Source organism: Hyperoodon ampullatus (genome assembly GCF_949752795.1).
Source record: "Hyperoodon ampullatus genome assembly, chromosome: 3".
Lineage (NCBI taxonomy): Eukaryota > Metazoa > Chordata > Mammalia > Artiodactyla > Ziphiidae > Hyperoodon > Hyperoodon ampullatus.
The window spans coordinates 137068277-137084612 of NC_136916.1; the positions used below are offsets into that span (position 1 = coordinate 137068277).

General features: G+C 42.2%; 1 protein-coding gene across 1 annotated transcript in view; it reads right to left on the minus strand.

Moving 5' to 3' along the window:
• The window catches only part of ARMH4 (armadillo like helical domain containing 4), a gene marked incomplete at its 3' end in the record, with an annotated part of 121177 nt that overhangs the window by 75953 nt on the left and 28888 nt on the right, over positions 1 to 16336 (minus strand). Inside the window, exon 4 of the mRNA XM_079701239.1 lies at positions 7922 to 8152. Within this exon, the coding sequence (XP_079557365.1) occupies positions 7922 to 8152 (231 nt within the window). The remainder of the gene's footprint in view (positions 1 to 7921; positions 8153 to 16336) is intronic.

The following is a 16336-nucleotide window of genomic DNA, read 5'->3' on the forward strand; positions in this document are numbered from 1 at the left end:
TTACAGTCAGCCTCCTGTTTGCACTCCAAAATGGAAGTAACAACTGAAACAGGGTAAAAAGCCAGGCTTTGTCTCCTGTGGACACCTTAAGATAACAGTTGTGGCAGGAGCAGAGAGGAGCTAGACCTTGTTTGACTAAAGGATCAAGAGGCCATATACTTCCCATCCTTGGGGCAAGGGAGACACTACACATGTGCAGAAAGGCTCCCTGCAGGTCAAAAGTCAGGGGACAATGCCAGGCCACAGTGAGCCTTGCTTCTCCCAGACGCCTTCACATCAAGATCCAACTTGGCTGAAAGGTGCATGCGCACCTAAGGGGAGGGTCCTGAGACAAATTAGCCAGGGGGGACAAAACAAGATGATTGGCCAGAAGGAAGACAAAGACCTGGAAAACTGCCCTTTTATAAAGAATTTAAGTATTTCCCAAAGGCGGGACTCTCTCTGAGTTCGCCCGTGCATCTTTCCACATGTACTTTGCTTTTCCAATAAACTTTTTACTTTTCTCTTTACCTTTTGCCTCCTCACCTGAATTCATTCTTGACAAGGCAGGCAAGAACTAGGGATCCAGGCCCTAGCCACTGCCCCCTGTGGTCTAGTGGTTAGGACTCCTGGTCCGGGAACTAAGATCTTGCTTCCAGCTACCGCTCGTGCTGCATGCTGCAAGCTGCCACTTACTGCTACGTGCATCCGAAATCAATGTGACCATGGACTTTCTGGGAAAACTAAACCATGGATATTGACTTTAATCTCAATGTGACTGTAAAAAGCTGGGTTTTTTTTTAAGGCACACTAATCCAAGACACAAAAGATCATTACAAGCAATGTAAATCTTTACTAATGGAGTTTCAATTCATAGAGCACAGAATACTTCTGACAATCCTATTTCTCCAGCCCCTTCACAAACAGAAGCTGCCTCACCCCAAGGGAACAACCAGCAGACCCAGTCTAGGACAGCTGTGATCCGTGGGTGGGACCCAGGTATCAGTATCTTGTGTCGCTCTCCAGGGAGTTCCAGCCAAGAGTGAGAACCACTGGTGCGGGGGATTTAGCCAATCTGCCACTCACATCGCGCTGGTTACGTTGGATTAAGGTTTCTTTCCTTCTCCTTCCTTACACATATTTAACCACGTTAGCCCAGCAACTTCCTGAGCAACCTCATAATACACAGCTTAACACGTTATATGCCAAAATACACTGACATTTGTTGCAGTGAAGAGTTGTTTGAAATCTCACACTTCCCACTGTCTTTTACGGAGAATCTTTTTCTTGCTGTCACAGCCCGTGTTGCACTATATTTAAGTGTTCAGTCTTAGCTACATGTTAAGTGTTCTAAAAGAACAAGAAGGATGATGGGGAGAAGAAAGAGAAGAGTTGACACGTTTGAGGACGAAGGCTCTGACTTTCTCACAGACCAATGCTCAGTTTCTCTAAGGCCGAACCCCCTCACCTTTGCCTGCAGTTCATTCTACCTTTCTATCAATTCAAAATACATTCTCTTTCTTTCATATTAAAATCATCCTAAATCACCAGGTAATGAACCTGATAAATAATAATAAATCCATGATAACATCTTATGGGTTATCCTATCCAGACAGCAGATGTGCATTTTTGTAAGGCCTTCTCAAGATATATTATTGCAATCCAAAGGAAGGCTCTTAATATTGAAGAGTAAGAACCATGTTAAAATGGGGAGGGGGATATAAATTAGAGATCACACAAGCACTCCCGAAGTCACACCCCACAGATGGCTGCCCACTCAAAGAAACCCCCGGTTGTAAATGATGATTCAATTCCCCACTGTGTGCTCAGCCACTGGCCTCACATCTATAGAACCATTCTCTGCCCCATGGTAATTTATCTCTTTACAGGTCAACCCCTCACTCTTTCCACAACATATAGCACACACTTAGTAGGTGCTCTATGAATGTCTGGTGAAAAACTAGAAACATGAATGCTCTTCATTCTTCTGCTCTCCACAAACATCTCTATACTGTTAATTGAATATTTATCATGTTTTTTAAAGACCTCCAGAGAAAAATATTCCACTTCCTAAATCAGGAGCCCATCCCAATGTCAGATGCAGCCTTTTCAAAAAAATGTGAAGACAGCTATAGTAATTCTGCACTTAACTAATTGATGGCTTTTGGAAGCCTTATCTATTCAGAACATCAATCAAACCATAAAGTGGCCAAAACATGGTCTCTTCTTGGAACAATACCACCACCCTTAGGCCCTCATCCAGAACTCATGAATTCAAAACATATTTAAGATAAATATATTAGTTTAACAAGATTAGTCACAGGATTCTTGGAAGATAAAAGAAACATGGATGGGCTTCCCTGGTGGCGCAGTGGTTGAGAGTCCGCCTGCCGATGCAGGGGACACGGGTTCGTGCCCCGGTCTGGGAAGATCCCACATGCCGCAGAGCGGCTGGGCCCGTGAGCCATGGCCACTGAGCCTGTGCTCCGGAGCTTGTGCTCCGCAAGGGGAGAGGCCACAACAGTGAGAGGCCCGCCTACCGCAAAAAAAAAAAAAAAAAAAAAAAAAAGAAACATGGATAAGAACCACCCACAAGAGAAATAAACAGAAAAACACAGAAATCATAGATAGGTATAGTGATTGACACACGCCCCCATCCGTTCCACCAGTCATGTGATCACATTCCCCTTGCCAATGATTGTTTAGAAATGAGCATGTGACCTAATCCCAGCCAATCAGTGGTGAGAATTCTACTGGGGGATTCTTGGAAAGTCTTCCTCTCTCCTGAGGAAGAAACACAATAAAAAGGCAGTCCTCTTCTTTGAACAATGTCTTGTCTAGGTGTGACATCTGAAACTGCTTCAGCCACTGCAACTGGACAGAGGCCAGCCTGGGCCCAAAGTGAACATCCCAAGGAGGACAGTGCAGCAAGGTGGAAAAACATGAGTCACCGATGACAGCTGAGCTACTGAGTCAACTGACCCAGGAGCTCCATCTCTGGACTTCTTGTTTTCAGAGAAAATATATTTCTTTACTCTTTAAGTCAATTTAAGGTTTCTGCTACGTGTAGCTAAAGGCATCCTAGCAGATACAGAATGCACAGAGGAAAGAATCACCAGACATTAATTACATTGCAAATGTTTAAACATTAAAATGGATATGTTGGGCTTCCCTGGTGTTGCAGTGGTTGAGAGTCCGCCTGCCGATGCAGGGGACACGGGTTCGTGCCCCGGTCCAGGAAGATCCCACATGCCACAGAGCGGCTGGGCCCGTGGGCCATGGCCGCTGAGCCTGCGCGTCGGAGCCTGTGCTCTGCAATGGGAGAGGCCACAACAGTGAGAGGCCCACATACTGCAACAACAACAAAGAAAGGATATGTTGACTCAACTCTGTCCATATTGATTTTATACTTTTAAAAGAATAATCGTGTGATTTATTATAGTGAAAGGATAAGAAGTAGTGTGGGGGGTCACAGTATCTGCTCTCTGTACAGGTTCTTGCTAATAAATTTGAAAATAAACTTGTTAGATCAGAAAAGAAATTGATTCTGCATACGTAAATAAAGAGCTTCCTATATGCTACTAGCATTTTACCAATCAACGCACCTCAGTCATAACATGGAACTTTCACTCCTGATTCTCTGTCCTCTATAGTTCAGTCCACAATCACACCTCCCAACAGCAAGATCAAGAAATTGGGCTCTCTCTCTCCAAAGCTTTACAGGCAATGTGTATGTGACAATACAGAAAACAGAAGTGCACAAAATTAAGCCATGGATCTACTGCTTTGCCTCAGAAAGTCATCTGAGTTTTCTGCTCTTGTTACTTCACAGAAAATGAAACGATAATCTATTCAAAGAGTATGTATTATTTTTAGCCAATCCCAGCTACCCACTTCAATCTGTTCATTTTTAAAGGTTTCTATGGGTTTTAGCATTTGCTTTGGAATACCATTCATATTGTAAAATAGGATGTGATAGTATATAAATAAAAATAACCCACTTAAAAATAGGAATGAATAAGATGGCCAATTAAAGTATAATTATATTAAATTGGATTACTTTTTTTTTTTTTTTTTTTTTTTTTTTTTTTTTTTTTTTTTTTTTTTTGGCATTACGTGGGCTTCTCACTGCTGTGGCCTCTCCCGTTGTGGAGCACAGGCTCTGGACGCGCAGGCCCAGCAGCCATGGCTCACGGGCCTAGCCGCTCCGCGGCATGTGGGATCTTCCCGGACCGGGGCACGAACCCGTGTCCCCTGCATCGGCAGGCGGACTCTCAACCACTGCGCCACCAGGGAAGCCCTGGATTACTTTTTAAAGGTCTCAATCTTTGCATTTTTAGTGATTCATTAAGAAAAAACTATAGTTAAGTTTACAACACTCACACTCAGACTACAGCTGCCACGCAAGCTCTACTTCTAAAATGAAGCTGCTCATGAAATACTTATTGAAATCTGTATTAGTTTCCTATTTCTGCTGTAACAAATTAGCACAAACTTAGGGGCTCAAAACAACACAAATTTATTACCTTACATTTCTGGACGTTAAAAGTCTAAAATGGGTCTTAAGGGACTAAAAATCAAGGTGTCAGCTGGGTTGTGTTCCTTCTAGAGGCTCAAGAGGAGAATCCATCTCCTTGCCTTTTCCAGCTTCTGGAAGCTGCCAGAATTCCTTGCTCATGGCCACATCACTCTGACCTCTGCTTCTGTCATCACATCTCCTTCTCTGACTCTGACTTGATACTTCTCGCTTATAAGGACACTCGTGATCACACTGAGCCTTTGCAGAAAATCCAGGATAACCTCTCCCTCTCAAGATCCTGAACCTAGGGCTTCCCTGGTGGCGCAGTGGTTGAGAATCTGCCTGCTAATGCAGGGGACACGGGTTCGAGCCCTGGTCTGGGAGGATCCCACATGCCGCGGAGCAACTAGGCCCATGAGTCACAACTACTGAGCCTGCGCGTCTGCAGCCTGTGCTCCGCAACAAGAGAGGCCGCGATAGTGAGAGGCCTGCGCACCGCGATGAAGAGTGGCCCCTGCTTGCCACAACTAGAGATAGCCCTCGCACAGAAACGTAGACCCAACACAGCAAAAATAAATTAATAAACTCCTACCCCCAACATCTTCTTAAAAAAAAAAAAAGATCCTGAACCTAATCACATCAGCAAAGTCCTTTTGCCATGTAAGATAACATAGTCACAGGTTCCAAAGATTAGGATGTCAGCATCTTTGGGGAGCTGTTATTCTTGGTACCACAAAATCCATCACAAATAGGGGAGGTTTCCCTCTATTTCACGTGACCTGAGAACATTTAGGAAACTGTATCAATTAACATTGATCCAGAAGTTGTCACTCATTTTGAGTTATTAGGAAATACTCCTGTCCCTCCAAGAAAAAGTTGGTGAGCTAATAAAATCCTAGACCCAGACACTACTACTCCAACCCAGTCTTCCCACAGTGGAAAAAAAGGAAGGGCTTGAAAGATTTGTTCCTTATTTTGGTTCCCATGAAAACTACAATGCTAAAAATATGTTGGCAAACTGAAGATATCAGGAAAAGAAGTGGCAGTAAAAGGTAGGAGACAACCAGGAAAATGGTAAATTTTATTAAAAGGAAAAACCTGATATGAAATAAAAATTCAGGACTTGGGGAAATCACTTTTAAAAGCATAGCAAATCACTAAATTGGTATCACTAATTTAAGAAACCTTAGCCATGCATGGAGGCTGGAATCAGGAGGCAGGACAGGGGGACAATAGGGCTATTTGTCCTGTGCCTCATACCCTACACACCTTAAAATGTAACTGCTATTAGCCAAAAACTGGGGAAAACCCAAATGTTCATCAACAGGTGACTAGATAAACAAAATGTGGTATATCCATACTATTGAATACTACCCAGCATAAAAAGGGAATAAATTACTGATACAGACCACAACATGGTTGAATCTCAAAATCATTATGCTAAGTGAGAGAAGCCAGGTACATAAAGGTATGTATTATATGATTCTGCTTATATAAAATTCTAGAAAATGCACTCTAATCTGTAGTAATATAAGTAGAGCGGTAGTTACTGGGATTGGGGACGGAGAGAGAGACAGACTGCAAAGGGCATGAGGAATCATTGGGGGGACAACAGGGAAGTGATGGAAATACTCTGCATTTTCAGTGAGATGGAGCCCACATGAGTGTAGCCTCCATCTTGACAACTGTCAAGACTCGTTGAATTGCATACACTGAGTGCAGTTTATCGTATATAATTTATACCTCAATAAAGTCAATTTTTTAAAAATTTGACTCTTCTTCAATGGTAAATTTGTGTTGAAAAAGGCTAGAGCCCAAATGATCATGTTACCCTTGAATTGTAACTGATACAGATTTTTCTAAGATTTATAGCCTCTCCAATTGCTTATAATTATCATAAACGGTAAGTCAACTTCCTAAGTGGGGAAAATTGGCTTCCTGGACCACAATCCAGGAATAGATGCCATATGGCCTCCATAGAGTACCTCTGTACAAAATCAACCCTCTCTCTCAGGCTTCCCTGGTGGCGCAGTGGTTGAGAGTCTGCCGGCCGATGCAGGGGACACGGGTTCGTGCCCCGGTCTGGGAAGATCCCACATGCCGCGGAGCGGCTGGGCCCGTGAGCCATGGCCACTGAGCCTGCGCGTCCGGAGCCTGTGCTCCGCAATGGGAGAGACCACAACAGTGAGAGGCCCGCGTACCGCAAAAAAAAAAGATCCTTATGCATGTTTCCCTAGTTTTAGAGATTATGAAAAGGATTCCCCCTTTGACTGCAAACCTTTACAGGTTTACCAACTTCAGTCTGAGCTTTGAAAAACGCGAGAGAGCTTGTTTTAAACTACACAATCGTGTGATAAACAGATGATGCAACTTTCCCACTCCATACTCATTTTAATGCACTTACCCTTCCTCATCATTGATCTGAAAGAGTTTTCATGGGAGGAGAGGAGAACAATCTTTAAGAAATCATATGTAATAAGATTCTGAATTGGAAGTTTCAACCGAGGCACCAGGATACAGTAGTATGATATTCCAGAGCGAAGTCCAAGACCAACATCCAAATTTTCAATGAAATACTCCAAACGCTGGTTATATGACTCTTAAATCTAACCTCTGCTGTACTTAAGGTATAAAAGGGCCTTTTAAAGACTAAAAGAGTTTCAGGGAGGAGATTTCTTTGGAGAAGAGGTCACTTCCCCTCAGGTCAAGAGAGTGAGGCCTCAAAGAATCACCCAGAGCTTAATAGCATCTCTCCAGAAAAAGGTAAGAGGAGACAGACAGAGGAACGTCCCTGCTGACAGGAAGAGAGTGTCAGAGTTGGGGTCAGCCTGCATCCGCGGAGACTCTCACCGAAAATCCAGGCCAGGCACAAGAGAGAGTAAGCTTGGAGTTGTCTGGACACTAACTGCTGAAACAAGATTGTATTTGATGATGAAATGCAACCACGAGAATGAGCAGAAAAGTCATGGGACGGCTGCAAGCTCACCCAGAAGTGAAGGAAGAATTTCCCCAGGGAGGAAATTCTAAAAGAACAGAGGACGACAAAATACATTTGTTTTCCGACTCCAGTCCATTCACGCTGCTTGTGCAGCTGACTGGTTACACACAATTCCTCTCCATTTGGAAGTCCTCCCAAAGCCGACAGCTGTCCTCCAGCTGGGAAGGAAAGATGGAATTCCTTCCAAAAATTAGGTAATTTTCGTGGTGCTCTTCGTGGGCAGATGGAGACTGTTTGGAGCCTGACTATTGAAGAGCATAAATATAAACATAGTGAAGAAAGAACTGAGAACTTTTTCCCAGCTGAAACACCCGTAAACAGAAGATCCATTTTGTTCCATCATCTATGCCAGTGAAGGAAAGCTGTCACCTAAGAAAACTAAAATGAGGGGAGAGAGGAGGGAAGGAAACACACATGACTCTTACCCAGGCCCTGACTCTGCTGTTCCCACTCGATGGTGTCCGGCCCCTGGTAGGTGGCTCCCTCCAAAGAGACCATGTTTCCCTGCTCTAAGCCAGGTTCCTGAGACGTGATGCCAGGGAGAGTAAACCCAGGCAGCTCGGTGTCATCACCCAAGGTTTCATCCAGGGAGTCTGCATCTTTCTCCTCCTCATCTTCCTCCTCCTCATCTTCTTCATCCTCATCCTCTTCTCCCTCTAGGCAAGAAGAAAGCAAAGGGGACATGAAGAAATGCAGTGAGTGCATACAAATGAATCTTCTGAAATGACCCAAATGCTACAAAACAATCATGATTGGCCTTTTAAAACAAATTTTATAGCTAAAGTTGAGCAATATGAGCTTTGCGGGATTACATGCCCACCGTATACTCACATTTTAAACTTTCAAAACCACAGCTATGTCAGATGATTATCACGCATGTTTATTGGGAGTCAAAGTTCAGGTAATACGGATTTTTGTTAAAGCCATATTTATACTTACAAGGGTAGGAAACATCCTCTTCCTGTTTTCTGGAGCTCATTAAAGATTTATCTGTTAGAAAGCACACTGAAATACTAACAGAATTTAAAAGGAGTGTTCCAATCTCTTTCTATCTCATAATACTAAACAAGAGAATTCATTATGTTGGCACAGTTTTCTTTCTGTTCTTCTTCCACATTAGTGAGTAGAACTCACAACAGTGTTAAGTGAGAGGTCCATAAATCCACTCCTGTATCTGTGTTCCTTACAGAGGAGTGACCCAAGAGACGGGAAACCATTACATCAACGTTCTCCATACAATTCTAAAGGGGATTGGGAAGTGAAATATTGATCAAGGACAGTCAGAAAAGCAACACATGAAAAAAACCATTATCATTACCATCATCGTAAGAGTTAAATTCACAGCGTGTCATCTGTGATGCTTCAAAAAGTGTTGGATTAGGAAACATAAGGCCCCCAATTTCATTTTACTGCATTAATTTTCATTTTCGAGGAATATTTTGAGCCCCCACCCACATCCTGAAGGCACCTCTGAAGCCCCGGACAAGGGCCCACAAAATCCACTGAGGGCCTTTTCCTTGGTCTTCCCCTTGGCTCTGAACACAGTGGTGACTGCAACAGGGAACGCTCTTTAGATGGTAAAGAGGAGAGGGAGGTGTAAAGCCACCCAAGAATTCTAAGACTTTCCTTTTCCTCTTCCAGACAATTTTCTCCACATATATCCCTTTTCATCTATCATTTACAGGTTTTCTTAACTTAAAAAAATATTACCTCTAATCTTTCTCATTCTTATATATCCTTTAACTTTGTGGGCCTTAATACCTGTCACTGTTCCCAAAATTCAACAAATATTTATCAAACACCTAGTTCCAGGCACTAGGGATAGAGCAATGATGTCTCTGCCTTCATGGAGCTGATATGTCCCTCAGGAGATGTACAGCAAACAAAGAGACATACAAATAGATATACAATACATTACACTCTGATTAAAACCAGCAAGAAGATAGAAAATGCCTGGTACTACTATTATAGATGGAGAGATCAAGGAAAGTTTTTCTGATAAGGTAAAGTTTGAACAGAGATCATACCAAAATAATGAATTCTCTTGTTTCATTTAGGTCATTAAAGATTCCAAGCAGAGGAGAACAGAGGGAACAGCAAGACCAAAACCTTGAGGCAGATGTCTGCTTGCTGTGTTCTAAGAATGGCAAAGAAGACTGGGCTGGGGGGGCAGGAGGGACAGAGAGAATACAGCAAATGAGGGGGAAGGGGTAGGCAGGGGCCACATCTAACATATATTTACAAAGAATGACTCTGCTGCAGGGCAGAGTATAGGCTATATCAGAGCAAGAGACAAAGCAGGGAGACCCAATAGGAGGCTATTTCAAAACCCAGGGGAAAGGGAGAGCAGTGGTCAAATCTGGGATGTAATTTGAAGGTAGAGCCTTGCTGATAATTACAACGTGCGATGTGGGAGGAAGACCCCACTTTACTGAAAATGGGAACTAAAGAATAAAGAGCAAAATCAAGAATTTTATTTGAGATATATTAATTGTGTGGTGGCTTGTGCCTATGACATACAAATGGAAATGTTGGAAGTCTAAGGAAGGTCAAAGCTAGAAATAAAAACCTAGGAATCATCGACTTATAAATTATATTTAAAGCCTTGAGACTGGCTGAGATCACCAAGAGAATGAGAGTGGATGAAAGCGAAGTGGTCCAGCCCAAGCCCTGGACAATCGAACATTTAGAGGTTGGCCAGCAGAGGGAGATCCAGCAAAGGAGACAGAAAAAGGACCACAGGTGGGAGAAAAACTAAGACTGAAGGACTGAGTAGCAAACTGAGACTCTGGCTTTGACATCTGGGAAGTCATTAGTGACCTTGACAAAACTTGTTTCCCTGGAATGGTAGGGACAAAAGTCAGACTGAAGTGCTTCCAAAGAAAATTAGGAAAATGGAAGTAGACACAGCAAATAGAGAAAACACGAGAAATTTGAAAAAGAGAACAGGGACATTAGGGGGTAGCTGGAAGGAGATATGGGGTCAAGGGTAGGTTCTTCAAATAGGAGCTACTAGAATTTGCTTGTAATTGATGAGTAAGATCTGGTAGAGAGGGGGAAACTGATGACGCAGGAGAGAGGGGAGAGTGGCTGGAGGAATGTCCCAAGAGATGAGGTATAATGGAGAGGTTACACACATGGACCCTGGAGCCAAACAAACTTATTATGGCTGCGTGATTTTGGACAAGTTACTGAATTCTGGTGCGCCTCAGCTTTCTCACTGTAAGACTGGTATGAGTCCTACCTCACAGGGCTGTTGTAAGGATTACATTAGTTAATATATCAGGTACTTAGAACTAAGCCTGGCACGTAGTGGCCACCATATAAGGTTGGCTTCTTTGCTATTACAGAGAGGGGAGGGGGCCCGGTGCATGGCCTGCTCAACTACATCCTCTGCCGTAGCAGGCACGTGCCGGCAGGCGGGTAGATTTGGTGGTGGGAATACGTGAAAGTTATATTTCTTTTCTTAGTCAAATAAAAAACTGGAAAGGAGAAGAGAAATGGTGGTGGTTTGAGGCAACAGGAAAAAGTGTGAAATAGTCATCTTGAAGGATGTGTGAGTGAATTCTTGAGGAAAATGAGGTAGCGCTGCCAGGCAACCCTATGAGTCCACATGAGATGTGATGTCATAAATTTAAAGTAAGGCGTGTTAAGATGATTGTGGTTTTTCTTCAGCCACATTCAGCTGCTTGGATGCAGGAATGGGTGGAGGGGTAGAGTAGGCAGAGACATTTAACCAGGGCCAAGTTTTGCTAGGAGAGCTCAACCGGGGAGGGGGGGAGGAAAAAGCAGTTGATTGTGTCTGGGCATCTAATGTACAGCATGGTGACTATGATTAACAACACAGTATCATATACTTGAAAGTTATTAAGACAGGAGATCTTAAATGTTATCACCATACCAAAAAAAAATGGTAATTATGTGAGGGGATGGAACTGTTAACTAACCTTACCGTGGTAAACATTTTGCAATATATATATATATATATATATATATATATATAGCAAAGTGCAGTGTATATATATATATATATATATATATATCAAAATGATTATCGTGTGTATGTGTATGTATCAAATCATCACCTTAAACTTACATATGTTATATGTCAATAAAATCTCCATAAAGCTGGGGGGCGGGTAAAAAAGATGGACCAGGGACTCTAGCTAAAGAGAAGTTGAGAAGGATGCTGGATAGAGAAAAAGTAACAGGGTCAGATTATGGAGAAAACTATCAGGGATCATCAAGACTATTTGACAATTTTGCTGACCTTCCTCCTACAGACAGAAATGTGCCATAGGCTAAAAAGAACACTATTATTTTTAAAATGTTATAAAATCACTTTTAGTTATGCTTCCTCTCCACAAACCTAAGAGGGTTGTACTAGATGGAATAATTGTGACAATATGATACTGATCCCCTAAGAACCTCAAAGGCGAAGCCAGAGCTCTGAGCCATGGATTTCCAGCTCTCATCATTGAACCATTGTCCTCTGACCCAGTGGTCCCCAACCTTTTTGGCACCAGGGACCGCTTTCGTGGAAGACAATATTTCCACAGACCGCAGGGGTTGAGGGGGGATGGTTCAGGCAGTAATGCGAGCGATGGGGAGCGATGGGGAGCAATGGGGAGTGGCAGATGAAGTTTGGCTTGCTTGCCCGCTGCTCACCTCCTGCTCTGCAGCCCGGTTCCTAACAGGCCACGGACCTGGGGTTGGGGACCCTTGCTCTGACCACCACCAACCACCAAGGACAACTTCTATTTGGTCCTCAATGTGTTCAGTTAGTTCCTCCTCTTTAAAATATAGAGCTAACTACATGATCCAGCAATCCCACTTCTGAGTATATATCTAAAGGAAATGAAATCATTGCCCTGAAGGAACATCTGCAGCCCCACATTCACAGCAGCAGCATTCACAATAGCCAAGGTATGGAAACAACCTAAGTGGCCATCAATGGATGAATGGATAAAGGTGTGGTATATACTTATAAATATTTATATGTATTATTCATATTATATAATTTATATTTTACCCATAAATAGGTGTAATATAAGTATATTATAACATAAATGGAATATTATTCAGCCTTTAAAAAAAAAGAAATCCTGTCATTTGCAACATGGATGAACCTGGAGGGCATTATGCTAAGTGAAATAAATCAGACAGAGAAAGACAAATACTACATGGTATCACTTATATGTGGAATCAAAAAAAAAAGTCTAACTCACAGAAACAAAGAATAGAAAAGTGATTGCCAGGGTCTGCCGTTACAGGTGGAAATAGGGAGAAGTTGGCAAAAGGATACAAACTTTCAGTTATAAGATGAATAAAGTTTGAGGATCTAATGTATAACATGGTGACTACAGCTGAAAACACCATATTGTACAATTGAAATTTGCTGTGAGAATAGAACTTAAATGTTCTCACCAAAAATAAAAAAGGTAAATATGTGAGATGATGAATGTGTTAATCTGATGGTGGAAATCCTTTCACAATGTATGTGTATATCAACTCACCAGCGTACACGTTAAATATCTTACAATTTAATTTGTCAGTTATACCTCAGTAAAGCTGAGGGGAGGAATACAGAGCTATAAAAATAATGAAAGGGACCTCAAAATTCATCTTCCTCCATCCTTTTGCATCCTGAGGAGAAGGCAGCATCTATGCAAGTCTACGCAAACAAAATGTTTGCTGCCTTCACAATGGGATTTGGAGGACCTTGCTCAGGTCAACGTGTCTCATGTCTCACAGTTTCTCCCACACTCATCCCCCATGGTAAAGCCTTCCTTCTCCTCCCTGCCCTGAAATGCCCGATATGAGATGTCTAACTCCAAGTCAGACAATAAAACTGAGGAATACTCTCTCCAGAAACACATGATTGAGTAATATACAATTATTCAATTGTATATTGAGAAAGGGAAAGGAAGGACCCTGTCTGACGTGTGGGGTGAAAGACGAAAGTCTTCTCCTTGTCCCAGCAACACTGACCTTCAACACAAAGAACTGTATAAGGTTTACTAGTTGTCACTTTTAATACCTGAGCAAGCCTGGGGAGACAGCTATAGAAAAAGGAAGTTTCAGAAACTGTGCAGAGAAAATAGGAGGGAGACAAGCCTTACAGGAGTGAGAGTTCTCCTTTAGTCTAGCTTTATTCCCTCATTATCTTTTTCTGCCAGGGAATTTTCTTATTTTTTTAGGAGGCTACAACCATTTTGTAGCTGTTAAACATCTTTAGTAGAATGGCACCTGTACCCTGCTGCAATTTCCAGTGGAATGTTGACTACTATTACAGATCAGTAACAAAAACAGGTATGATAACCTTTCTAATATTAGCAAAACAACGTATTTTACAGCAGCTTGGCCCAGAAAGGTGAAAAACTATTGGATAAAGGAAGGACAATCTTGTCCTCTGCTGTATCACCAGTGACTAACCCAGTGCCTGGCAGTCTGCAGCACTCAGTATTTGTTGAATGAATGGATTGATGGAGGAATGCACAGTCAGTGAGCTAGATCCAGGTTTTTAACAACTGGATCTAAGGAAACACAGAATAGCATTTAATAAGCAATTAGTAACACATTCCGCTGAGTAATCTTGTGACAAGCACAAAGGCAACATATCAAATGGACAGGTACAAAACAACCTAGAGTTGTATGCATGCTTCTTCCACTAATAAAAACTAAAGAGAAAGCCATCTGTATTTAGCCAGTCTTTCCACAGTTGCATCTAAGAGAAATAATAATGTTATGAACACCTCTGAACAATCACATGAAATAATCATTCAGCAAATAAAACTGTGCCAAAAACAATAACAGGATCCCCGACTCAAAGACCTGAAACTAAACGAAGAACTCATTCAAATAACACTACCAGGTTATATGTTAAAGGCTATAGGGTAATGCTTTCTGAATTTTGTAATTTGGGGTTAAGATAAACCCAAATTTTATTTTCATTTATCTGAATCCCAAATAAGCATGTGGATCAACATAAAACACACACGCACAATTATTCCATACAAAGATAGCACGGAAAAAGAAAAAATGAACCTTTAAAAATGCTCTTGGTTTACCATTTATAACAGATACACCTCATATATCAACATCTGGTGACAGTGATCAGAGACTGAAGTTATATTTGTCCTGAGAATCCCTAAAGAACACTGCAACCCAGGAAGGGAAGGTTCAGAGTTCAGCCTAAGAAGTTTCTTATAGTCATGTCCCCTGGCATGGAAGGTGCATCCTCGTAACTGATGCTTCTTTTTCCCAGGTTGACTGGACACCGATTACTTCATAAAACCAAACAACAACGCTGATGCTAACAGCAATCAAAGGGGCAGTCATGATGGTTTCCGAGTAACCATCTCCCGTGAGAGGCAAAATCCTCCAACCACTTCGCACTGCTCTCACTCCCAAACACCTGACACGGGTTACATAAAATTCCCTGGTCACTCGTGCTGAACCAGCATCTGCTCAAGGCATCCCACTGAATTCAGGATGCACAGTCAGGCAATGACTAAAGCTACTTGCCGTGGAGCTAATGGATTTTTCCATAGTACTCTTACCAAGATCAAGTCACTGGCTAGCATGTCCAATGTCAAGAATTCTGACACCTAACAATAGTGAGAAAACCGACTTAGGTGTCAGCCAAAGCGCCTACACAGGTGTTTGGACATTAGGCAGCTCAGCCTGCAACAGGGTCTGGAACATGGTTTGATTTCTGATAGATGGGCTTGAGGTGAACTGAAAGTTAAAATTAAAACTGTAAAACATTAAATAGAGATGCCAGGTTACGTGCCACATGGCCAAGAGATGCTTGATCATATTAAGTAGTGTGGCAACAGCTCAAACAGAGAAATGGCCTGTTGCAAGCGGCAGGAAGAAAATAAAAATATGTCTAGACAGTACCATCTCTAAGCCAATTTCATGTGTCTGGCCACTCTCTGACAGAATCTCTTCGCAGCTGTTTCATAACCCATAACAGTACCTTGTACTTATATGGGGCTTTTCTTCTGAGGAAGTCAAATGCTTTGCAGGCCTATTCTCCAAATGTACACAGTTGGCTAAGGAGAGCAAGTTTTATAAGCTCTGTATTACTTACAGCCTACTTCGCTGGTGATATAACTGCCTCGGGTGCTCAAATATCACAGCAGAGCCTCAAATGGGTTTGTTAAACCCCAAATTTTGACTCTCTAGGTCAGGCCTGTTTTCTTTATTTACTGCAAACATTTCTGCCTAAGGTTACCAAAACCAAGAGTTTTCATTTTGTTCGGGACCAGGGCCATGATCTTCCCAACAAAATCAATAGACGATATGGGAGAAAGTTTGCCCTGTGGTCTGGGCCCGAGTAACCTGGTTCTGCTACAAAGTCCAGTTACCATTTAATAGGCAGTTCCCACCAAAGATGCTCAGTTTCTCTCAATCCATTTTTATCAGTTTAGACATTTTAAGATTTCCAGAAGATAGAGACATAGCTAGCATTCCCAGAGTATTGCTAATGAGTCCAAGGGGAACCCTTGGTTGAGAATATGTCATCCCAACAATAGGAGTAGGAAGGACCCCACCTGTAACACTTGTTCCCCAACATGACCTCTCTATCCTTGACTTATAGGAAGAATAGGCTCCTGCCTTTACTTTCTGTCTCTTTAGAATAGCAATGATTAATTTGAATCCTTGTCTTTTGCCTATTTATTCATTAGGTTTCAGGGTCAAACCTCTCTTTTTCTTTCCTTTACAAAGTTTAAAATTAAATCTAAGGTACACAAATTAGGACACGTGAAGAAGAGGAAGGATACCATGAAAAGAAACAGGGTGAATTCTCTGGGAAGAGGCTAAGCATGAGT